This window comes from Dermacentor variabilis, chromosome 2 (assembly GCF_050947875.1).
Source record: "Dermacentor variabilis isolate Ectoservices chromosome 2, ASM5094787v1, whole genome shotgun sequence".
Taxonomy (NCBI): Eukaryota; Metazoa; Arthropoda; class Arachnida; order Ixodida; family Ixodidae; genus Dermacentor; species Dermacentor variabilis.
The window spans coordinates 85,260,615-85,286,850 of NC_134569.1; the positions used below are offsets into that span (position 1 = coordinate 85,260,615).

At 39.5% G+C, this 26,236-nt stretch overlaps 1 protein-coding gene across 5 annotated transcripts; it reads right to left on the reverse strand.

Annotated features, from left to right (window-relative positions):
- Positions 1-116: 116 nt before the first annotated feature.
- Positions 117-26,223, reverse strand: LOC142572225 (uncharacterized). 5 transcript variants are annotated; one of them, XR_012826020.1, is made up of 6 exons: positions 25,933-26,223; positions 21,701-21,921; positions 19,230-19,401; positions 11,803-11,925; positions 6,138-6,305; positions 1,862-1,999 (listed from the first exon to the last, which is right to left on the reverse strand). XR_012826020.1 is itself a non-coding variant. In XM_075681196.1 (5 exons), exons 1-5 carry the CDS (start codon positions 25,997-25,999, stop codon positions 1,863-1,865), a joined length of 681 nt encoding a protein of 226 aa, XP_075537311.1. In that variant the 5' UTR covers positions 26,000-26,201; the 3' UTR covers positions 117-1,862. The 5 variants fall into 5 exon arrangements, 3 of the variants coding, with proteins under 3 accessions (XP_075537311.1, XP_075537310.1, XP_075537312.1); XR_012826021.1 differs by lacking the exon at positions 6,138-6,305 and adding an exon at positions 6,980-7,066 and having other exon boundaries at positions 1,876-1,999; positions 25,933-26,220; XM_075681196.1 differs by lacking the exon at positions 6,138-6,305 and having other exon boundaries at positions 117-1,999; positions 11,803-11,886; positions 25,933-26,201.
- Between the last annotated feature and the right edge of the window lie 13 nt (positions 26,224-26,236).

The window sequence follows — 26,236 nt, forward strand, 5'->3', positions numbered from 1 at the left end:
TGTAGGGGTCATGTTTGGGATTTGTGTGAGGGTGGCTGTGCAATGATTGGCAACAAAATAGTCCGTCAGTTCAGGTTATTCCCCTTTTTTCTGGTCATCAAATGCCAACTGGGTGCTTACATAGCCTGACAGCAGCATCCTAGTGTGTTGCCAAGCCTGGATGTATTCATACAGATGCACAAATAGCAGATTAAGCTTTTGCAGCAAAAACTACTTTGCAACTACCTTAGCTGCTTAAGCAACTTGCGTGAACAAGTAATCGTGATGCCAATTCCGCTTGGAAAAACAACCCTCTCCGTAGCAATTCTTCTACAACTATGAACATTTATATCGGCATGGCCATACCCATTCAATGCACAGAAAGACTCCACTGCTGCGATATGAAATGCATTTATAGACTAAGCAATGTGTCCCATGCCAATGACTTATTGGTACAATCCAGTCTTCCCAGGAAAACAGCCCTGTGCCAGAACTTTTCTGTTGAGGGAAGTGTGGGTGACTGGCTGTTCTGCTGCACATGCGGATTCCACTTTTGCCATACAGTTTTACTAGCCTCCATATTCAACTTAAGCGGATATATAAAGGCACCTGTTTTGCTTTTCTTTGTTTTATTCCCCCTCCCTCCCCTTGCATTTTAGGCAAATTGCATGGTTTTTCTAAGTCCGCAAATTTCGCCCTGAACACAGATGCACAAGTAACAGTAGTGGTCGTTTCAACTACATAATACGCTTTGTGAAATTGCCTTAACATAAAGAAAGCTGTTCAGATCATGAAACAATGCGCACAAGTGTTAATCAAATTTGGACATTTTTGCTGGCAAAGGTGCATGAACAGGCAGGAGTTCTTGTACAAAGCACGGTCCAACCGACCACAAGTTTTCAAAGCAGAGAATTTGAAAAAAAAAAAAATAATAAAAGTTCAACCATTCAATTGCTTCACTACTTCACCACTTGACCTGGAGTTCAAGCGAGCAATGTGCTCTCTGCTGGGGAGTATTTACCACCTTTCTGAGAATGAATCTGCAGTCTGAGGCAAATTTACTGTCTCTTATCTCTGCTTCCAAAAACATGGTGGCTGAGGGTACGTATCCAAGGCCCGACATGGTTTTACTGCAATGCTGTAGTTGACTGTACAGGGCGTCTCAGTTAACTCTAGCCAGAGTTAAAAAATGTGTGAATGCCACGTAGCTGGACAGAAGCACGCAATGCACGCAACATTGTTATGTGACTGGCCGCTCGAGGCACTTTGCGTGTATTCACAGGCTTCTTTCACGCTCGGAAAAACACTTTTATGTAGCATGTATTGAGCAACAGAAAGCTGTATTGGGAGTTTTTTTATGTAGCCCTACAATATTATCATTGACACTTTTCATCTAACTATAATATTTAGGCAGTTAAGAGTAATTACTTAATTAGGCAGACTGAAAAGAACGAGTATCTGCAAGCGGCGGCAAACAACATTACCTTGGTTCTGTCCAGCTTTGTGTCATTTACATATTTTAAAACTCTGGCTAAAGTTAGCTGGGACACTTTGTATATAGTTACATTGTAAACGACCAATTGAAATGGGTGAGCACAAGAATGTTGAAATTGGGTTTTATCGAATTAAGGGCCTCTTATGTAAAGGTGAAATGTGCTGTTGTGCGGTAACAGCCACACATTCAGCATCGTTACTAGGATCTAATCTTGTACAGAAGAGATGGGTAACCTTTTATACTGACAAACGGTAACACAAACTGGTCTTCCAGCTGTGATGATGGAGACCGACTCGGATACGCTCTTAATACCTGGCTCGGGACTTCTTGCACGGTCATTTAGTGCGTGGGCACACACTTGAAAATGGAATACTGTCAAGTCGGGGGGTTACAGGTTCCCAAGCACCAAGATGGACCGCTTTTTCTTTGAGTACACTTTGAAGAGAACTGCGCCGAAGAGGCCATACACGGATAACCAGCTCAGCAATGGCGCCCACTCGATCCAGGTGTGCCGGTTCATGGTCTCTGCATGTGGTAAGCAATGGCATGTGAGCTGTTTGTCCTTAAAGACAACAGAAGTATTGTGAAAATGTGCAAAGCAAGTGGCAAAAAATAATAGATGTAAAATGTTTTTTTAAATGCATGCTGTGCTCATTGGTGCATATGATGTGAACCAGGTGACCTGTCGTAAAATTCTGACACGCATTGCTTGACACAGCCCTACTTTTTAATACACCTTGTGAACCAGATAAAGAGTAGCAGCCTTTGTCATGTTCACAGATAAACTGAGCTAAACACGAGCTAGCCATAGGGGTTTATTTGTAAGTTGCCTTAAAAGTGGTGTAGTATGAATAAATACTGTTGGCTTTGGATATACCTTATTAAAATTGTTTTTTCTATATGCTGGCCAACCAGATCACAAAGCCTACTGATAAAGCGCACTTGTATTTCAAAGAGAAAGCAATAAACAGAAGTAAAACATGAAGGGATACATTGAGTGAGTGTTTCTGCTATAGTTCACTATGTAACACCCTTTAGCAATGCACTTGTATTCTGTATGCTATCTATTTTTGGTTTTTCATTGCTCCTGGAAAGCACTACCATCATCTTTCTATGTGTATGTTGTCATGTGTTGTGCATGATATAACAGTTAATTACTGCAGCAAGAAAATACCAGACGGGTAAATCGAAGTATTCGGTAGTCAACAAAAGGATATTTATTTATTTATTTATTTATTTATTTATTAGTATACCCTCAAGACCCAGGGGGTGGGCACAATGCAAATACAAAACAAAACAATAAAAGGAATTTACAGGAAAAAACAACATTAATTTGCAGCTAAACCAGTACGTGTTCAGTAACTCCATGCCTGAACAATGCTTGGTCCTCAGTGGGATGGAGGGGGGAAGGTGATTCCACTCCCTACTTGTCTTCGGAAGAAAAGAATGTAAAAAGAGATTAGTGCGGCACAAAGGGACGGCTACGTTATTTGGGTGGTCAACACATGATGAAAAGTAAGCAGGTTCTGAGATGAATTCCTGTCGAAGTACTTGATTATAAAAGAAAATTTTATGAAAAAGCAAGAGACGGGTTCTTCTTATTACCAGGTCTGGAAGGTGAAGAGTGGATTTCATCAAGGTGGCACTGGCAGTACAAGCAAAATTATTGAGTATAAATCGAGCTGAACAGTTCTGGACTGATTCTAAGGTGTCAATTAGCATTGATTGAGCTGGATCCCATATGGCTGAAGCATACTCGAGCTTGGATAGATTAATGTTTGATATAGCTGTAGTTTAAGGTGTGCTGGTGCTTGGCGAAAGTTTCGGCGAAGGTAACCAAGAGTACGACAAGCATTGTTAGTAATGTAGTTAATGTGAGAGTGCCATGATAAATCATTCTATATGTAAATGCCAAGGCATTTGTAAGTACTAACCTGCTCTAATTTAGTTCCGTTCAAGGTGTAGGTAAAAGGTTCAGAAGTGTTAGAAAAACGCGAGATTGCCATACTTTTACATTTATTACCTTAAGGGTCATTAGCCAAGTATTACACCAGTCAGAGACGCGATTAAGGTCAGCTTGAAGAAGGTAGTTGTCGTTTTCATTAGTTATTCTGCGGTACATGCCAAAGTCATCTGCAAACAGTTTCATGGATGACTTGATGTTACGCGGAAGGTCATTGATATGCATTAAAAAGAGCAAAGGACCTAAAACAGGGCTTTGTGGAATGCCAGATTTAACTGCACAGGGATGTGAGGAACAATCATTAGCTGTTATGTACTGAGTGCGGTTAGTCGGAAAGCACTCCATCCATTTGAGAATATTGGGGTCGATGTTCAGTGTGCTGAGCTTCAGTAGTAATAGTTGGTGTGACACTTTATCAAAGGCTTTTGCAAAGTCTAGAAACATACAATCAACCAGAATTCTATTATCTAGCGCTAAGATGACATCATGCGTAAAAGACAGAAGCTGAGTTTCGCTTGAGTGGTGCTTACGAAAGCCATGTTGGAACCTGCCGAAAAATTAGTTGGTTTCAAGAAATGTTATGAGGTTAGAGTAGATTACATGCTCAAGCATCTTACAGGGGATACTTGTTAAAGAAATTGGTCGCTGGTTTAAGGCAGTGTATTGGTTACCGGATTTAAAAATGGGAATCGCCTTCCAATCAGATGGCAAAGTAGAGCTCTGGAGAGACTGCATGAAAATGTGTGATAAAATTATGGAAGAGTACACATCAGTATTTTTCAGAAATTTCGCGTTTATCTCACCAGTGCCACAGGCAGACAGCAGCCTAAGTTTCTAGATTAAGTTAATGACTCCTTCAAATTCAATAACGAGAAAATCCATTGGAAAAAACCTGCTGTCACATAGTTGCGGCACCGAAATTGCTCGTGAATCGGAAAAACATTGCGAAAAAACGTTAAGAATGGAATAGCATTCTTCGTTGCGCAGTGCACGCCCATCGGAATCAGTAAGTGTTATTACAGTGTCTGTCATTGTTTTAACACTTTTCCAAAACCTTGATGGGTCAGTAGACAATAGCCAGGGAAGCATAATGTTGAGATAGTCACTCCTGGCATTTTTGATAGAAGAGCGATATGCGGAAAGAGCTTCGTGATAAGCGTGCCAACGAAAAACACTGCTGCCGAGCTTTTCAGAACGGAAGAGGCGCTTTTCCTTATTGAGAAGCCTTTTTAGGTTTGTTATAAACCATGGCACTTGCTGCTTTTTGGATATAGCTTGTAGTGGTACATGCCTGTCAATCAATGAAGCGACTTCGTCTCTAAAGAGGCTTCAATTCTGCTCGATTGACCTGTCAGAAAAGCAAGGCATATAATTATCAATGAACTGTTCCAGTTCCTTATTTATTGCTGCATAGTCCCCTTTCTTGTAGTTTCTTATTGTCTTGGTAATAGTAGTTCAGGGTGAAATGTTGATGTTTAAGGTAAATGCAAGGCAGCAATGGTCGCTAAGACCAGGAAAATAAGTCAGTGAGTGCACTAAGTTTGGTGTCGTGGTCAGGATCAAATTCAACTTGTTAGCAGACGTAAGGCCTACTCTTGTTGGTTGGTTGACCAGTTGAGTGAAATTGAAATCTGAACCTTAATTAACGAATAATTTATTCTCGACGGTCGTTTCAGTGTTCGTAGGGCTGGTACCTGACCAATGAATTTTAGGAAAGTTAGTCTCTTAACAGAAGCAAAGGAGCATGCGGGAATTGTAGAACTAGTGAGTTCAACATGTCATGTAATAATTCACAAAAATCAGGTGTCGCGTTGGGCGGACTGTAGCGCACACAAAAAAGAGCGCTTTGATGACCTAAAGGGATGTTCGCACAAACAAGCTCTAAGGAAGAATTCAGTGGTATCATATGTGACGATATGTTACTGCTGCAGCAATTGTATGGACACTCCAAGTGAATTTCTGCCTTCAGCATTGCCGTGAGGTTCCGTATATATTTAGGTATATGTGGTTTATATTGCCACACCATTCTTTCACTAAATTTGATCGTACCAGGTCTTGCATTCTTGACAAAATTATTCCTCAGAATTTTGAGAATGGCAGCCCACAAACATCATGATACCAAACACCGACAGGGCGCGCCCTCTATCTGAACTCTTCTCAGACTTAAATATTAAAAGTGCAAAACAATAACGGAGCTTTAACCTGAAAATGATTAATTTTATTGGCATGGCTGTTCACTACCTCCAGTATCGGCCCAGGAAGTGGTGGTAAAGCTGCTAAGAAAGACGGCTTTAACTAAAAAACAAATAAAATTGTCCAATGGCAGGATTCAAACGGAGAACCCCTAGCACAACAGCTCGTTTTTACTTAGCCAGCTTATGTTCACTTCAATTCAGACTGCCACTATAGCTACGAGCCTTACACTTTGTGTAATAATCTGGCATGTTGCTATTGCATTCATTGCTTCACCTTTATGGTGAAACTATGATATTTTTATGCTTTCTTTGTCGGAAGCTTTAGTTGTGGCATGATGGATCGGTTCAGCTGTTCATTAGGGTACACAATAATGAAGCATCTTATTTTGTCAGAGGTCCTCTTTCAAAATAATTGGCCACAGCATGAATGCAACACATACGTTCTGGGAAACAAATCATTAGTTGCTTATTCACACATACAAATGTATAGTACATAGAAACACACCATGATGTCTTCGACAGGTGTTGAATTAAGTCTATAGTGAAAACCATGAGCTATGTAGTAGTTGTGGTGCTAGTGACCTTGATCTTCAGAGAATTATATTTTGTATCACTTTGCTGCATCAGCAGTCCAGCTTAGATACCATGTGCTCATTTTTAATGTGCCACACATCTGCAAGATAAATTGAATGACAATCTATTATCTCAAAGGCACAGGTGCACTATGATCGAAGGCAACCGTACTGATGGGTTCTGGATTAATTTTTGACTAGCTGGGATTCCTTTATGTACGTGAGCGTACATGAGTTTTCTATGATTCTGTGTTGATCAAAATGCAGATTCTATGACCAAGAATTGAACCAGGAACCTAGTGCTCAGCCGTAGCCACTGAGACACCATTGCAGGTGGACAAAACATACATTCTCTCATACTTTGTGCTCGAGCCCTACTTCGCATCTTAATATCTTAATTGTTTTCTTAATGTCTGAGCATGTGAGCTGTAGAACAATGAAGGCATCGTGATATGCATAGCTTCTAGCGAGAATCTTCAGTGACTGACATAAACTAGCAACCACTGGTGGACTTTGCTAGAACAAAAGCTCCTTTAGGTTTATGCATGTTGCTGAGCGTGTGTACAGGAGAATTAGGGCAAAGCGCAGATAGTGAAGCTTTTTACTTGTGTGAATGTATGTATATTAGAGATAATACAGGTTTTAAAAGTCATTCTTTTACAATCTAGATTTGCACATTTGTGGAATAAAGGCTTTACTATCAGGATCTATGACTTGCAATGCCACCATCACTTGGTGGGCCTTCTAAAATGTAGCTAGAAGCTGTCTCCACCACCTGTGCCATGTCCTCCTGCCTTTGAGTGAGCCTGGCCTCTCCGCTCCAAAGCCTTCTGACATTGCTGTTTCTTTATTTACAGGTTTTCTGCAGTGCCAAGATTACAGCAAAATAAGTTGACCAGTGCATGCACATGCTATTTCAATGGTGAGACAACAAAACATGAAAGTGAGATCTACAGGGAGCAGTTAACACCTGTACATTTTTTAGATAGTTGTTGGGAAACACAAGTTAAGGGTGTGGTTGCAGTTCAGAGACAAAGACAACAAAAGAATTGCTGTTGAGTTCTATATTACATGCGACAAAAGTGAATTCCACTCGGAGAAGTGTTTTGGGGAAAAAGGGCTTCCTATAATTAGTGATGCACACTATTGTCCTGTAATTTGTGCTTGTGACCTCTCCTGGCCGACATATAATACGGTTAACTCAGATCCCTGCCCTTCTCAATTTTAGACGGGTTTTGGTGAATAGAGTGAAAGATTAAAGCTGCAATTGGAGCCAGTTGGTTATACACTGTTACAAATAAGTGTGCTATTTTGCACAAAACTAAGAATGACACAGGATGGGACAAGTTCCACACATGATGGTGAGTGTCCCGTCCAATTTTTTAAGTTGTTTGTTTTGTGAAAAAGAGCGCATATATCCGAAGCAGAGTGCAATACATCAGCAGTGATCTAATGCAAGAACATCAATTTGGTTAAAATCAAGAGTTCGACGAAAACTCGTCAGGTCGGGATAGCTCATAGTCACGGGTAAAATGGACGCCGTCCAAAAACAACCTTGTTCGTTGTTGACAAGGCCCTCGTATGGGAGCCGAAACGTCTTGGTTTCTTTTCTTTTTATGTCTTTGGTTGGCGTACATTTTGCCCTTGACTATAATTTTGGTTTCAGACTCCCTGGGGATATTGTTTGCATATAAATGTAATTGCACGATTTTTCAGTCTTCCTAAGCTATCAATAATAATCTAAGTGAAGATTCCACACAACACTAGCATATTGCAAATGAGGTTGCACATGTGGCTGATAGCTTCAAATGCGAGGTAGTTGCATATATGGAATGGCCACTTAATGAGATTATAAGCACTAGCTATGATGTAGACCCTTTTCTCCGCTCTGTGGCAGCAATGTGTTCAGGACCCCAGACAACTTCCTGTCCTGCATTTTTGACAATCAAGTTAGCCAATAAAGAAAGAATTATTTTGTTGCATAGTACACTGTAGGCACATATTCTTGATGTGTTCAGATAAAAAGAATGTGCACCGTGCGTCGAGCTCATGGATGGACTTTTTTGTAGTACTTCACAATAAAATTCACTTGTCGAACACTCCAACTCTAGAGCAGTACCAGCTGGAGAGTTCTATAATATCAAAGGCTATTGTAATTTGTGTTCTTGCAGAGGGCTTAACTTAAAGTCTTGTAGGAACTCTATTTGTAATCATGAAAAGGGTCTATAGCTTCTCTAAACGGGTACTCACAGGACATTTCGACTATTCATTTTTTGTGTTAAATAATGGTCCTAGACCTCTAAACGCTAGAAGAATAGTGACAAGCCTCGTAGCACCATTAATAATTTAATGTAATAGCTTTTCTACTGCCAATTTACGTTTCGTTTCCCAGGAGGATACTGTGTTGTAACGTCACGACACAGTATGTGGTCAAGTACCAGGAGCAGGACATTGCAACCTTTTTACACTCACTCTTGACTCGCTCAGTTGTTCTGCTGCATTGGGCCTCACGAGTCGCAGCGTAAGAGTCAAAACGTAATTCTGTTATATGGAAACTGAAACGTAAAGCCTTTTCCAGCGTTTCTATCATTCATAGATGCGGTGCGCTGCGCTTGGTTCCTTGCAACAACACCATGCAGATGGTGCTCGCGTCCGTGTATCCGCGACCCACGCAAGAGGCCGCGTTTCAACCAGAAGGCTCGCCTGCTCACCGCGAGCATCTTTCGGTAAACATTATGGTTGCGTAAGCTGCAGTTGCTGGAAAGCGTGAGAAGCAGTCATGGATCCTTGAATGCTATCGCATTCCACTCTTAAAGGCTAAGCTTAAGCGTCCTCCAAATTTTTTTGTCATGGCTGCCACTTATTGTTCAGTAAAACTACACAGTTGTCTGCAAACAACTGAATGTTGAATGAGATTTCCAACGCAGTATCATTTATAAAAATTAGGGGTTGGTGAATATTCAAAGTTTTGAATATTAATCAAATATTTTGCACTAACTATTCATTTTCAAAAAGGAGCTATTCTGTATTATCGAATATTCTAACATTGCCAAATATTTCGCAACAACCGACTGTTGAAGTATTGTTACTGTTCTCTGTTTGCCAAATAAAGTATGACAGATTATCAGAAGTGAAACAACAAATGCAGAAACAAAATGTGAATGCAAGCCTTGTTTTAGGTTTTGTGGCGAAAGCCTACATGACAACTTGTGATTTTTACCTATTGTGCTCTGTCATTTAGTGTTTTCGGCAATCTAGTCATGTAGCAGTTTTATTTTTTACTTTACAACCAGTCACGTTTTCCTTGTAACAGGCCTTTTTACATGTGTCTATGGTGCACAAGTCCTTCAACAGCTTTTCTTTTTTCATTTCTACTTCTGATCATCTCTCAGCGACTATTTACTTGTTTTTTTAGAAAGTTAGTCATACAGCAGCCATTCACTCATGAATTTCACTAATGATGAATTGTATTTAGGGATCTTGATAAGTGATCTTGTATTTAAAACAAATCTAATATATTTTATATAGTTAGCAGCTTTATTTACACTAGTCATTACAGGCATGGTACCTAGTTATATCAGAATAAATAATCCTCTCGTAAATATATGCATCTACATTTGACTGTTTGATATTAGGTACTTACTGCTTGTATTCGATTCATATTTTAAGAATTAAAACTAGCAAGGGGCCTAATACTAGCTAATCCTTGCAGGACTTCAGAACTCGCTTTGACATAGATATCTTACTACCCAAGACCAGACACGGTTCACATTCACTGAGGCAATTTATTGAATATAACTTTCATAGTTTTGCTTATACATAGTAGCCTCATTTTAAATTTTAATAATTCATGTGAAGCTAAGTTGAATGTTTTTGGAAGTCAAGAAGTATTGTGTCCACCATAAACTCGGTATTATGCTGCACTTATGAAGTCGTGCTAGAGTTCAAGGCACCGAGGTGAGCAAGAAACACCCTTCTAAAGCCAGATCGGTTCGTAAAGACAAAGTTATTGGTTTCCAAATATTTGGAGATGCCACTGCATGTACATGATATGCTGCCTCAATACCTTACATGAAATTAAGCACAACAAAATAGGCCTATAGTTAACTACAACAGATTTCAATTTACTTTTGGACACTGGAACAGCACAGTTACTTTCAGTCCTATGGAAGCACTCCTGTTTCAAGAGCTTTGCAAAATATGCGTGCAAGAGAGCAACCATTTTGACAGCTATGGTGATATTAAATCTGCCTAATAATGTTTTAATAGTGTAGTGAATAATAGTATGCTTGTTTCTTTATTACGTTTATTGAAAGTGTGCTTCCAGAATGCATTATTTGTATTGTATTTAATCAATTTTACCAGCTCAGGAAAGTAAACCTCATTGGCTCTGACTATGGCATTTGTCAGTGCCATGCCTTATTCGTGTAGCCTGTGCTCAAGTTCACTACTCCATGCCTTTTTTGTGCTTTCTGTACACACGAATTGCGTTTTATACCTTTTGAACCATGTGATTCATGAAAGGTTTGTCAAGTGTGGTCTTTTCTGAAACATGACTAAATGAAATATGCTTGCCTACAAGTGACAGCACGATAGCTTTGGAAAGTTGACCGGAGTGAACATACGCCTTGCTGACATCACCTAGTGACATAGCTTTCAGTCCTGGCTCAGATACGCACATAATTTTTGGCATAACTATCTCTTAAGTACAAGTACAGCATTCCTTTGTCGCATTATAGCAGGAGCCAATACTGGAAGGGTGAGTGTAATGGTGGCCACATTGTGGTCTCATATTCTGGAAATTTCTTGCGTCATTACGCAACGTAATTAACAAATCAACAAGCTTGTTACCCCATGTTGCTTCATTGACACATTACCATATGCAGCAATCGCATTGAAAAATTTGGCTCTGCCCAGTCAGTCTTTCCAGCCATCTAGTTAATCATGGAGGTCACTGATCTGTGCCACCATGGCATCATCATTAATACTTTCATCCTTGCTACTCATAATGCGCTCATACCAGTTTAAAATGCTCAAAACAATGTTAGCTGAACATGTGCAGTTCATAAGAAGCATATGCCCAAATATTACTGTGAGAGTTCTTGTGCATTAGTCACAAACTCTTTTTTTTTGCTAACCACACTGAGCTACTTTGTAGTCTCTTTCACAGTTGACTGCACCATATCTTAATTCACAAGGCTCGCAGTATAAAACGGCTTACCTACATGTGTTATGCGATGGCACACTTATAAGTGAACCATTGTTCAGTTAACCACTAACTACAGATTAGATTTTATAACAAAAATAGTTATTTCAAAGTACTTTCAGTTTGGCTGTAGGAAAGCAATTTTTCATGAGGTAGAATAACACATACAACAACATGCTTTTCTCTTTGCATTCGAAGCATGGCTGTGGTGTGATAGGTACAATACTACCTTCACATTCACAGGGTCCACAGTTCAATCCTAGTTACCTTTATACTTTCTTTAACATCCTTAGTTATTGTAATGTATGTAGTTAAAATAGATATTCATGGAAGCCAGGCAGAGAATGCATTTGTGTCAATTCTTTGCTGTCAACAGTGAAAAATTATCTCACCACAGTCTTCTGGTTCATCAGTTCCATCACCACAGTGATCGATTCCATCACAATACAGGGCCTTGGAAATGCAAACCTTTGATTCTATGCAGAGAAACATGTCATTTGGACTACACCGATTTTCTGAAGCATAAGAGAAAAGTTGTAAAACAGCTGTAAGTTGTCTTGGCAGCTAGTAGCTCTCATGTGACTTTATAAAAGGTATAGAAACACACACACAGAGAGACAGACAGACACAGCTATCATGCACCAAGCTCTAACAAAGGCGGGCCATTTTACATAGACAGAATCAAGTAGATATTGTTCATGGCCGAGTTGAGAAGCTACCAGTAATTCCTTTGTTGATGACATTCAATTACTAACTATAATTAATTATAATTAAGTTATAATGATAAAATTACAATTTATAATTAATTATAAATAATTACAACTAATAATGACAAATACCACATGACTAAGTACGCAACCACACAAGAAATCAGCACCCTTGAACAGGCTCACTGGGTTTACAGAAAAAATAAAAGGAAAAAGTTAGTGCGAGAACTATGACTTTTCTGTAATGCCCTGTTTGAGACAACAAGTCAACTGGGTGCTGGTACAGAACAAGTGCTGATAGCTGTTGGTATACCATGGAAAGGATGTACGACTGTACCCTCAGTTATCTTCACATTGCAATACCTTCTTGCAGCCCCAGAGAGACCCTTCCAGTGAGCTTGTCTAAGAGCACTGCTTTTGTGGTGCAGGTAGGCACATAGTCACGTGGTAAACAGTCAAACCTAATTATAACGATGCTGGCATGAAAATATATATTGTTATATATATGTATCTGATATTCATCATAACCCTAGATTCATTACACAGCACTATAGGTGAGAAATATTTCAAATTTACTTTGTTACATATGCATGTTCATTTTATCAACTTTCAACTTATTCTACATTTCCTGGACTTTGTTATTCAGCTCGTATTTTCAAATATTTCTTTAGTTCTTCAATATCTTATCTGGTTATTTTTCTGTAGCCTCTGAAAGTGGGAAATGTGTGGTTGCTGGTCAAAGTTTCGGCTTCATACCAGGCATATAGGGGACAACTAATTGCAAATGTGGATGCGGCGGAGTATGCAAATAGACAGAGTATGTCAATGGGTGGTACGAGTCTAGAGGGTGACTCCAGAGTTAGTGGCACTGTAAAAACAGGAAAGGCGGAGGTGGCAGAGGAGGCTGCCTTAGCACTGGATGGTTTGCAAAATAGTGAGCGCCGCCTATCGTACAACAAACGAAGCTTCAGCGCTGTGGGTGTGAGAGTGGACTGAAGCAATTTGAGCACCCATACGCGACACACCTAGCCGCATTATCACAAAAAGCGAGCGGTCACATTCGCACCTCCCCTGTGTTGGTTGTTCGTCTGCTTTTCGCATCTAACCATGCAGAGGGCGCTAGTGACAGCCGTGTTGACGCATCCACAGCAGTATTTTTGCAAACCGTCCATAACGAAGGCTAACATCGTAGTCAGCAACTCCAAGACAGCCGTCAAGAACTATGTCAAAGGAAGAATCTCGCCGGAAGCTCTGAGGATTTTAAACAACTTTCGTGAAGATTGAGACGTTCACATTATATGGGTACCCGCACACTCCTCCCTTCCTGGGAACGACATAGCACACAACCTGGCTCGAGAACTGACAAGCCGAGCAGGTGACATGCAAATACTAAGAACGGAGAGAGAGCGGATGAGCAGCTTAAATGAGATCACTGAACGCTATAAATTGGGAAGGGCCCATTTCCCCCCAGCACGCTCCTTGCTAAGTAGATGGTAAGCGATGGTATGACGCCTCTTACAAACAGATACATATCCGAACCCGGTGGCCTACCACCGCTACTACCCGAACCTTTACACGGATAGATGTAGATTCTGTAAAGAAAGGGTGGACCTACAACATATGGTTTGGGCTTGTCCTCGCACACCCACACAGTATAAAATACACAAGACCAGAGAGCAGTGGGAGACCGCGATGCTCAGCTGTGCACCGGAAGACCAACTTAAGGCAATCCAGCAGGCCGAAGATGTTACCAGGGTCCAAGTGCTTGAGGCCGTCATCTAGGTAGAGAGGCCTAGGTCTCAGATCTGTTGTCCTAAAATAAATTTTATTCCTCCTTTCATACTTAAAGGGGCCCTGACACACTTCTTGAACATAGTAAGAAAATGTTGCCGATATGTTAATGAGGCTCCTGTGAACATACGAGCCAACTAGTATTGCATTGTGTGCAGCAGGGAACTTACAATCTTGTGTAAAAAGCAGTGAAAAATTGCTTGCTCTCTCTCCTTTGCAATGCCATCACGCAGCGTCATTGCAAGCAGGGGAGTCAGCTATTGGCTGATTTCGTGATTGCGAGAACATTCTCAGCAATACAATTATTGCTCATTTGAGTTGAAATGAAAAAAAAATATATGTCTGCAATTTTAAAAAGATAGAAAAGCCATTTCATCTTTGCACTGCCGGTCTACACACAGCAGTTGCACGTTGCTGCATCTGCTGTGCTTGGCCTCGAAGATTAAAAGCGTAGCATAGATACCTCGACGGCCATGAGCTGTCTCACCACAGGCATTCAACATTTCGGCCGAGCCAGGGGCGCCTCCTTTACACCCCCTTGCCATCTACCTTGTGTAGCTTAATTCAAGCATGCTAGTGGAAATGAAAGGAGAGATAAAAGCTACTTATCAGTCTGGTAACTAACTTCTGGTCTAACTTCGTTTGTGCTTGAAGGAGTAAAAAAATTTTTGTGGTAGGAGATTCATGAGGCAACGTAATTTAATAGTGATATGCCATTGTATGTTTAGTTAGAAAAGTGTTTCAGTGCCTCACTAAATAAAACATATTTAATATTATGGTGAACATCAATGAGTAGTTTCCAGAAGCACATGATTAAAATTCTGAAAAATTACAATAAGACCTAGAAACTTGTATTCTACATATCCTTGTGCATGTGCATACAGACTTTGCCTGAGATTGAGTCACATTATGTTAAATAATTCTGGTGCACAAGCACTGAGAACAGCCTAAAATGGTAAAAGGAGAAATACAAAATAGGAAAGTTCTAAACATGCTTTTCATTATTTGAGATGGTCAATTTGCGTAAAAGAATGCTGGAATGTAGGCCGGTATTTGCAACAGTTCAGAACTTCAACATTCTCCTGCTGCATAGGTGGTACCTTCATAAGCCTTGTGAGCCTTCTCCTGCAGGTAGGCTTTCTATGCTGCAGTGTTATCGAGATTTCACTTCAGCTGTCTGTTTTCTAGACATTCTTCCGATTCTTCCTCCGGTCTGTGTGGTTGCTCAGAGCAAATCATCTCCTTAGTTGAAAGTATGCCCAGCTGCTGTAGAACCTCCTTGAAGACTTTGTGGTCTTTGTCGAAACAAAGTTACATGGCTACATAGAAGTAGCAATCTTTACAACAGTGCATGAATTCAGCTGAGCACTGGTGAAAATTGAAGAATAAACTAGTGCCAGCTCAGTCAGGGCTAATTCTCGCTTGTTCTGACACCAGTAAAGCTGGTGTACTATCTGTACAAAGCTTATGGTTGTGATCCTCATCACTTGAGCAAGAATGGAAAGACAAGGCCCATACAGCTACCATGCCTCAATTAGAATAATTTTTCACAATCTGCTGGATTGAGAAACACCTTGGCTTTTTTACACATGAAAATAGAATGATGAAGCTCAATTTTTCAACCAACATAAAAAAAAATATAAGCCCTTAAAGCTTGGTGCATCATAGTTGGAACACCCTGTATATTGACAAGAGAGACTATAAAATGTGCAGATCTGGTGATGACGTATGGTTGTGTAATGGTGAAAGGGCCAGATGTGGCTAAAGAGTCCAAGAACAAAGTGAAGATCTAACAACAATACCTGAAGGGTCTGCTTCTACTTAAATGCATGTGCATGTCACTTATCCATGATAAAAAGCACGAACCCAAAATTTCTACAGGTTCATTGTTCTTCTTGTACAGAGTTAATGTTTCTTAGAAAGAATAAATTGATACAAACAGGCTCATATTCTTGCAAGTACTTGAAAAGAATTGGGAACTTCACTTGTCTCCTATGAAACCGTTCACAAAAAAAATGTTTTTAATGTACATGACATCCAGCTAAGAACTACCACTTAGATATGTTAAGGTGGTCAGTTTAACTAGCCATTTCACCTTGTCTAGGAAAAACATCTGCACTGGCTATACTTTACATATAAAAGGTATGCTTGGTTCATGCAGTTAATTCTGCCATTTCAGACATGTCTATCTGAATATACATATTTATTGTACAGGCAGCAGCTGTTTCCTAATCAGTACACAAAATATGCTGCCTTCCCTTGCAACTCGAAAAAAAAAAGTTACAATGTACAAGTTATCCATGCATGACTATATACATTTCAGATTTCTTGCAATTATATAAAAACATCACCTAAATACATCACCTTTGCTTGAAAACTTAACCACCATTTTGATCCTTCAATGCAGAGTTGCAGTATGCCATAACATCATTCATGCTATTGCGTTGCTAGAAGAGTCGATTAATGTACTAATAATAATTTGTGATGTCCATCCTCATGGAGGACAAGAAGTACTGTCTGATCTCGTAGCTTGCAACCTGCTTTCGCAAGCACTGTAAATGCTGCTCTTTGAGAACAATAGGTAACCTTGGCTGCTCCTTGACTGGTTGTATATAGCAGCTTGGCAGTAGCGAACACAATAGCTTACGTATCTATAGCCCTCGTAATTTACATGTAGCATTCTTGGCAATACCACCCAAGGTTCCATACACACCTGTTCGCATGGCTTTTTCTTTTTCTCTGTGTCAACTTGTAAAAATGATTTAATCAGGCATGCCTGTCTCACCATGTGGATCATTTAAAACTGCACTGATTTAAAGGAAACCTTCAGTCAAATATATGCCTTCTGTCTATTACCCCCCCCACCCTTCATTTTTTCTTTTTTTCACTTTGTACTATAAGTAACAGTTGTCGAGAATTGGTAGGACAATCCAGAAATATGAACCACAAAAGGAATGAAGGAAAGCAGTTGTGTGCAGTTCACTATATTTCAAAGCAACACCAAAACATAGTTGTAGCACTTCTAAGGGAGGCCATTGAAAACGTGAGAAGTCATTAAGATTGCCATCTATCCAGTTTTCTATACTGCCAGAGTTTGCTTTTGCTGGTTGCCTTCAGATCAGTATATAATTTGCTGGTTACACTTCCCCACATCAACAGCTGAAAAAGTTATGTCATGGGGACATAGGCAGGGTGAATTACAAGCCTGAGTTATTTCTAAGCTTTCAAGCTTAAGGTTCGGTAAATCTGCAGCATAATCTTTTTGTTTGCTAGAACTTTCCAAGTCACTGTCACTACATGCCACATATGATATGTTATATATGCTACTCTATACCTCTCTGCTGTTTAAAGAGAAATTACAGAGAATCCTATTAAGACAGATTCAAAGGGACTGTTCAAATTTGTTCAGCTTAGCCAAAGTGATCTAAATGAATCCAAATCTGCTATTCCCAGTGTGCCCAAATATCCATGACACAAAGTAATAAAAAAACAGTACTATAAAACCAAAAGGTAGACATAAAAAGTGATTACGTGACATAGATTGCATGACACAATGAATTGCTTTATGCACACTTATATCAGTGTCATGCGGGGCAGTTTTGATTGCGATCAAGTTTGATCTGGATTGAATTTCTCAATTTTGATTGGCTTCATTGTGAAAGGTGTAGAAATCGATCTCATATCGCAATCAAAAATTATCGCAGTCAAAAACCGGTATTACTTAATCTATTGAGCAATTGTTGCTTACCAGTACAATGAAAATGTTTGTGCTAGCATAAAAGTCAACACAGCCGAACCTCAATATAACAAACCCAGATATAGTGAATTACCAAATCCAACAAAGTAAATCTAAAATGGTTCTTGCCAGTATCAGTATGCAATGGATACATGCGTATAACAAATATTGCATGCAATAAAACTGCTTTTATATCACTTGTGACTCTGTTATAACGAGGTTTGACTATATTTTACCCAGCTTTCTCAAAAATCAGTTGGTGCACTCATGTTCGAAAATAGAAAAAAAAGAAGGAACACCAAGGAGGGCATTAAATGTGTGATGCTGGTTTTTGTGGCTCCTGCATGGGCAGTGTCCTTACCTAATTATCAGCCTACACAGGCACATATATCAAGGGCTTCTTCAATTATGATTTACATTGTGTCAGCCCTGCAGCTTTCCTCATTATCGTTGACGCTGTAAGTTATGTCCACAGAAACAACATTTGCTTCACAGTTAGCTAGCAGAGCCACCTCCTCCGAGTCTGACAATTGATCTGGGCCTGTCACTGAGCTGAGTATTGGGCGTCAGTGGCAGCTGCAGAAGTTCGTCTTGTTAAGCAGAGCTTTTTTGCAATGGGTCCATGGGAAACCAACCAAACACTCACACATTGTCCCCAAATCCAAAAATTCAGTTTAACTGGGTTCAAGCTTAATGAGAGTTTACAGTGTGTGAAGAGTATTGCATTTCCAATTTGTACAAAAGCTTATCACAATCTTGTTTTCATTCTGATCGAACGTATTTGCCTTGCACTTGTATTGGTTTCTTGTCCTGTACAGATATGTGCATGTAATATGAATTAATATTGTGGATAGCTTTCCTGGTTTCCACTACTGCTGGCTACTGGCCCCCTGGCCTCTGTCAAGCTGTATGTTTACAGTTTTCTTGCCAGGGCAGCCTTCAAAATAAGTTTCTATGTGTTGTGAATAATTGTGAATCTTTGAATTTAAATTTTGAATTCGAATTCTTGACAGCAATGTATCTAGCACTGACACTTGCTTCCTTCCAACATTCCCGACTGCCACCTTTTCATTGAAACAAAGGTGGTAAATCTAGAAGTTAAAGTGAATTTTAATAAAAGTATGCCACCGCATTGGTTTATATAGTATTAGGCATATTCCTATCCTAAACCGAATGGTTATGTGTATGTAAGCATATCACTGATTGAAGATTGTCCTGAGTATTAAGCTATACAATGAGTAATTTCAGTTGTGTTCATTCATCATAATACTTAAAACATTTAGAAGTGCTTTCTTTGGTTCTGGGATCCTCAATAGCACGTTAAAAACACAGGGACAGACATAGAAACGACAACACATGGCACCGTGTGTTGTAGCCATTATAGTCATTGCAGATTAATATTACTCGCAATACAAACACTCACGTTTACCAGGCATGCACAACATGTAGCGGTAAATATGCATTGAACTGAAATTCCTAGATAATTCTAAATACATCTTTTACATTAGCCATATATGATCGAAAATGTGACTCGCTGTTGACATTTGTTTTCTTATGGGCAGAGCTAGAATTTAAAGACACTTACTGCTGACATAACCAGTGAATAATATGTTGAGGCCAGTGTAGTTTCCACTTGGAGTTAACTTCGAGGTCACCACTACCAGCGTGATCCTGTTTTCTCGCATGGCAACAAAGCGAGATCCAATGGCACGAGATGTGCACAGTGGAGCCAGCAAGACCCTTTCATTGTCAGTCAGCTGCGAAGTTAATAATATCAAATATGTAATGGCATTTGATATGAATGCAACAAAAGAGCTAGTACATGTACATTCGTTTTGTGGCTTTTGTAGCTTTTGTAGGAGGAGGATCATTGATAAGTACAAGTACTTGGGGGTTGCTTTCACCCATAATCTCTTGTGGTTTTGAGGGTGGCAACACATTAATTTGGTCTGTAAGAAAGCACTGAGGAAATTTGGTTACTTACAACGGACACTTAAGGGAGACACCCAAACACACTAAACTGTTATATTATATAAGGCCCTGACAAACCCAATATCAAAGTATGGTCGTGTTGTTCGGTGCCCCCATAAAAAACACAAAATTAATTTGTTCAAAGAATGGCAGTTCGTTTTATCTTTCTCCACCAAGACTGCCGCTTTTCTCCGTCCAACTTGCTAAATTAACCGCTTTCTCCCAGTGTTGAGATAATGAGTAATCAAAAACCTTAAAGAATAGTCATTGTTCCAGTTGTCTATGAAACAGCTTTTCAGCATTTGGCATGAAATTGTCAACTGTGACTCACCATGTGCACATACAAAAACATTACAGCTATATTTGCATGAACATATTCAAAATCAGCTTCTTTACCCGCTCATGTGCCACTTGATAAGCTTGTATCCACACTTATAGATATGTAAGTAACTATGTTTTTAAGTGTCTGATTTCTTGTTGCTGTGCTTCGCTTGACTTTTGCTTGATTTGTTTATGATGTTCCTTCTTTCCTTTTTGTTGTTCTTGTATAACCACTCCTATCCCTGCAATAGCTCTGCACACGCTGTAGTATGTAAAAATAAATAAATAAATAAATAAATAAATAAATAAATAAATAAATAAATAAATAAATAAATAGGTAAACTTAGGCTTACTTGCACTTTCTTTAAATGCAGCATACACTTCTCATGTAAAACCTAGTTTTGGCATGAAATGTTGCAGACGTGTCTTTGGCTTCATATTCTTTTTCTCAACTTCTATGTTAAATGAACAATCCTGATGTCTTTTGTAGACACAGCATTTTTATTCTTACTAAGCTATACTGAATTAAATTTTAGCTACTACTGCTATATTAATTTTGATGCAGGAGTAATTGATAGGCTAAAGTTGGTTACCTAACTGCATAAACTTTATGAGTTCTTTTTACTATGAAGTTGAGAGCAAGGCTGATATATTTGGTCCAATTCCACTAAAGACCCTGTACTTTGAACTACTTGTCACTCACCCGCAGTGGTTGCTCAATGGCTATGGTGTTGGGTTGCTGAGCACGAGGTCGCGGGATCGAATCCCGGCTATGGTGGCCGTATTTCGATGGGGGCAGAATGCGAAAACACCCTTGTACTTAGATTTAGGTGCACGTTAAAGAAGTCCAGGTGGTCGAAATTTCCAGAGTCCTCTGCTACTGCGTGCCTCATGATCAGAAAGTGGTTTTGGCACGTAAAACCCCATAATTTAATTTTTTATTTGTCACCCCTGTTTGAGCTCAGTCAATTTTATTTCATGAAAACGCATGCGCCATAGATAAGCAGAGGCACGTTAGGCAGTTCACAAAATAAGAAAACATCAGAGCTGGTAGCAGGTTATCAGTGTGCAGATTAAAAGAGACATAGAAGTAACCAAAAAACTTACTTCCATACTTATCAAACCAAAGACATGTGGAAATGATGTGATTGTAATGAAGCAAGTTGAAGGCTGCCAACCAATGGCACTGACACTATGTATCAAAGCACACTCGTAAAAGAGTTGTACATTATATGTAAGAACTGACAGAATATAAATGACAGGTTTCAAATCTGCATTATGAAGATGTATCCATAAGAAGTCTGCAATGTAAATGATTAAGCAGTAATGCAAGCTAATCACTTATTTGCATCATACAAGAGTAACCATGTATCCGATATGTGTCTTATTGAGTGATGCAACTATATATATATATCTTTTTGTTTTGCAGCCATATTCATTTTGTAAATATCTGCACAGTTTGAAGATAACAGGACATATATAAGCTGTAATAAGCTTTCTACATCTTGCAGTGTGTCATTCAATGCTGCTTTGCCGATAAGAAACTTTACAGAATGCATCACTGTCTTTTTATTATGCAGTTGATTTTCATTAATTTCATCCCAGTGGACATACAAATCTGGTTAAAATTATAAGAACCTTCCAGGTAGTGCAACCATAGTCAAAGAGACCATGATATTGTATTAATGAAAGCTTATGGCTCGTATTTTCTTTTTGCTGTAAGGTTCATAAGAGGAATAAGTTGGCAATTAGGGCTATAAGTACCTTCATGTAGTCAAGGCATCGTGTTGCATCCCAGCGCATGTTGAGCATACGCACAACAAAAAGCAAGCCATCTGCCCATGGTGCGCTAACAGTGAGAGAGCAGTGAGAGTCTCCTGGGTACGGAGGGTGTCTGCTGAGGGTCAGCTCAACTGCAGAGTTTCTCTTGCTGTCAGACAGCTCTAGCGAGTGTTGGCCATCTTGACACTGCTCCAGCAGGAGGTCTGCAGTCAGACAAAGCCATATGAAAATTGCAGTTTTCACCTTAACCCTTTAAAGACATTAAAGGAAAATATTAACCTGAGTTAGATTGACAGATGATTCATCTAGAAGTCTATCTGTGTGCTAATATACGACTTCATCATCAGCCTGTTATATGTCCACTGCAAGACGAAGGCCTCTCCCTGCGATCTCCAACTACCCCAGTCCTGCGCCAACCGATTCCAACTAGCACCCGCAAATTTCCTAATTTTATCGCTCCACCTTGTCTTCTGCCATCCTGGACTGCGTTTCTCTTCTCTTGGTACCCATTCTGCAACCCTAATGGCCCAACGGTTATCTAACCGGCGCATTACGTGACCTGCCCAGCTCCATTCTTTTCTCTTAATGCCAATTAATATGTTGGCTATACTCGTTTACTCTCTGATCTAAACCACTCTCTTTCGGCCTCTTAACGTTATGCCTAGCAATCTTCGTTCCATTGCTCTTTGCACGGTCCTTAACTTGTTCTAAAGTTTCTTTGTCAGCCTCTAAGTCTCTGCCCCATATTTCAGCACTGGTGAAATGCACTGGTTGTACACCTTCCGTTTCAGTGATATTGGTAGGCTTCGAGTGAGGAGCTGACAATGTCTGCCGTATGCAATCCAACTTATTTTTATTCTTCTATGAATTTCCTTCTCATGACCAGGGTTCCCTGTGGTTAATTGACCTAGGTAAACATACTCCTTCATGGACTCTAGAGGCTGACTGGCGATCCTGAACTCTCGTTCCTTTGCCATGCAATTCATCATTATCTTTGTCTTCTGCACATTAATATTCAACCCCACTCTTACACTCTCTCTGTTAAGGTCCTCAATCATTTGCTGTAATTCATGTGCATTGTTGCTGAATAGAACAATGTCATCGGCAAACCAAAGGTTGCTGAGATATTCGCCATCGATCCTTACGCATAAGCCTTCCCAGTTTAATAGCTTGACTACATCTTCCAAGCACGCAGTGAATAGCATTGGAGAGATTGTGTCTCTCTGTCTGACCCCTTTCTTTATAGGTATCTTCTTGCTTTTCTAGTGTAAAAATAAGGTAGCTGTGGAATCTCTGTAGATATTTTCCAAGGTATATACATAAGCGGTCTGTACTCCTTGATTACGTAATGCCTCTATGACTGCTGGTATCTCTACTGAATAAAATGCCTTTTCTTAATCTATGAAAGCCATATAGAGAGGCCTACTGTGCTCTGCAGATTTCTCGATGAGCTCATCAATGACACAGATGTGATCCACTGTAGAGTATCCCTTCCTGAAGCCAGCCTGTTCCCTTGGTTGACTAAAGTCCAGTGTTGCCATTATTCTATTGTAGAATATTTTGGTAAATATTTTATATAATACTGGGAGTAAGCTAATTGGTCTATAATTTTTCTATTTTTTTGTCTCCATTTTTATGGATTAGTATAATGTTTGCATTCTTCGAGTTTTCTGGGACCCTTGCAGTCGATAGACACTTCGTATAAAGAGCTGCCAGTTTTCCAAGCATTACGCCTCCTCCATTTTTTATCAAATCGACTGTTATTCCATCTTCTCCTGCCGCTCTTCCTCATTTCATGTCTTGCAAGGCCTTTCTGACCTCATCGCATCTGCAGGCTTGGGGTGACGCCTGACACCTGCAAAATATGCCGAGAGCGAGTGGGGTGCTATACTAATCCAGGTACAACCAAATTAGGAAGGCCCACTAAGCTTCAACAAAGACACTCCCTCACCAGAACAGGAACTGGCCTCCCTGGTGCAGTATTCGGCCACTACCTCCCGAATGATTCCGACAATGTACGACTTAGTTGCATAGAAAATTGTAATCGAAAGACTTGCTGCCACTCCTCAATTTGAATGAAAGGGACAAGTGGACCTAATTCCCACGTGACCTCCTTTTCTGCCTCTCTCTGTGAAACAACCAGTGCTGACGTCATACGAATAGGTGGCACCACTCTGATTTTTCGTTTTTGTCATTTTATCCCTTACAAAAGTTTTGTACTCGCTACGAATGACGAATTAGATATTTCAGAGGCATAATCTTTCAATCTAGCCCAACTTAATATGTTCCTTAAGTGTCACTCTAACTATCAACCACGAGCTGTATTTGTCCAGGCCACAGCTTCTTCTGTCTTGCTTGCCAGAGATGAGCCATGCTCAACAACTCAGTTCATGCTGTACACTCGAGTTTCGACCCTTGAATGTATTCTTTTGGTGTTTTCCATTCCCTTTGCTATCATCTGTTCAGATGATTACATTTGAGCTTTAAATGCATGTTGAAGAAAAGTATCCTTTTCAAAATAGGTGTCTTTCATTAACATTTTGAGTGAATGTAGGATGTAAATCGCACACGCGATATATTTTTTGAGCATGGATATAATGTGGCAGAATTTGTTGGAATAACAAAAATTAGGGAAATTTTTTTACAATTTTATATGAAAACATATGGGAGCTAAAGAATTAAGGTACAAGAAGCTTCTGATGTACACGCTGCTCAGCAGTAAAATTATGTGAAACTGCACTAAAAGATGACCGTGCACCTATGTCTCTGCTAGCAGATCTGTATATGTCGATTTTACCATAATGCATGACTACATCAAAATGATTGATTTGTTATTTGTGCCAAATTGTGAACATTGTACACCATGCACCAATTGAAACGATTGCAGTGAACATGCTCTAGGTGAGACTGGATAGTATTGCCCAATTGCTGTCTGTGTCTTTTAAAGAATATTCTGCCATTAGTTCATATATATTTGCTGACTGACAGAATGAAAATACAGATTGATTGAATAAATTCGAGTTGTGCACGTTCTTGCAATATGTATAAAGTTGACTTTTTATATATTTTATGTATCTTTGTTTTTCTTTCTTTTCTTTCATACCTATGTTTCATTATTTATTACGTATCTCTGCTCTTACTTTAATCATGTATGCAACAAATAACATCTTATTTTCCTGTTGTAAGTATTAACAGGAGGTCTCACCCTTACAGTCTTTGAATATGAGACCTCCTTCTGTATATACTTCATGCCTAAATGTACTTAATTATATTAATATGCAATAAATTTAAAAAGGAAAACGTCAGACTCTAGAAAAAACAATATAATAGCACAAGCTGCAAACTACACAGTTGAAGCAATATTAGTATATATAGTTATTAAGCATACATTTTTCCCAATTCTATTTCGTTTTTCTTCGTCTACCACTTATGACTGACTGATTCTGATCATAATTAGATGGAGTGCATCACTAAGGTCATTAACAAAGTGCAATAAATAAATAAATAAATAAATAAATAAATAAATGTTTTATTTACCCTGGCCTGATCAAATTGTTAATTAGTTTCACCATGAGAATAGATTAAAAAAAATTCTTCTCAAGCAATGTTCATTGCATTTCAAGATAAGTACATTACCTTAAGAAATAAAAATTCAGAATGAAAAAAAAAAAGTACATGCTTAATGCAATTTCTGTGGAGCGCTCTGGCGGTCGTGTAAAATGACAGTGAAGCTGTGTTACACAGGCAAATTACTTTAGTATCGTTATTCTGGCTTTGATGAAACACTGTAGAAGCGCGCGCTTAATATTATTGTAGTTACGTTGTTAAACGACCTTTCAATTTTTCGTAGGAGCACTCGGAAACGACCATCCGTTTGGACTATTAAATTTATGTTGGCGTTATCGTAGCTCTTCACTTCAAATCGTTTCAATTCACCTGCACTTCAAAGGAATAAAATGTGACTGCGAAGGCGAACTTAAACCTCTGATCAAAAGCAAACGCCAAAGGTCGATCGGATACTGGCTTGGCGGTTCGATCCTAAAGGAGTACTTCCTAAAGACGTTCAATCCTACTCAGGCGTACTTGTAGTTACATAATTATTTCTCCAAAGCCTAAAATGAGAGTTTGATACCGATTTAGCGGCGATGAATCTCAATCCACTAAATGCACTCCCGTCGATAAGAGCACAAAAGGGTTAGATGCAAGCGTCTTACACGAAAGCTGGGCGTCTGTGTCAACAAGGCATGCTGCAAGAAACAAAATAAGCCTACGCGTTTGCATTCCGAAGGTCCGAGATGAATGCCACTCGGCGCGAAGTAGCGCGCAGCGCACGTACTTGTGGCGGGCAACATTTCAGATTCGCGCTTCAGCGCGGGTGTCAACTCTAGCACGCTCTAGCAGACGACATTTGTGACGCCGCCTATCGGCTGGGACCTGCTGGGAATGCATTAGACGAATTACAATATTTAACTGCAAGCCCTGGTTTAAGCTTTACTAGCTATAGGCGCGAAAAGAATA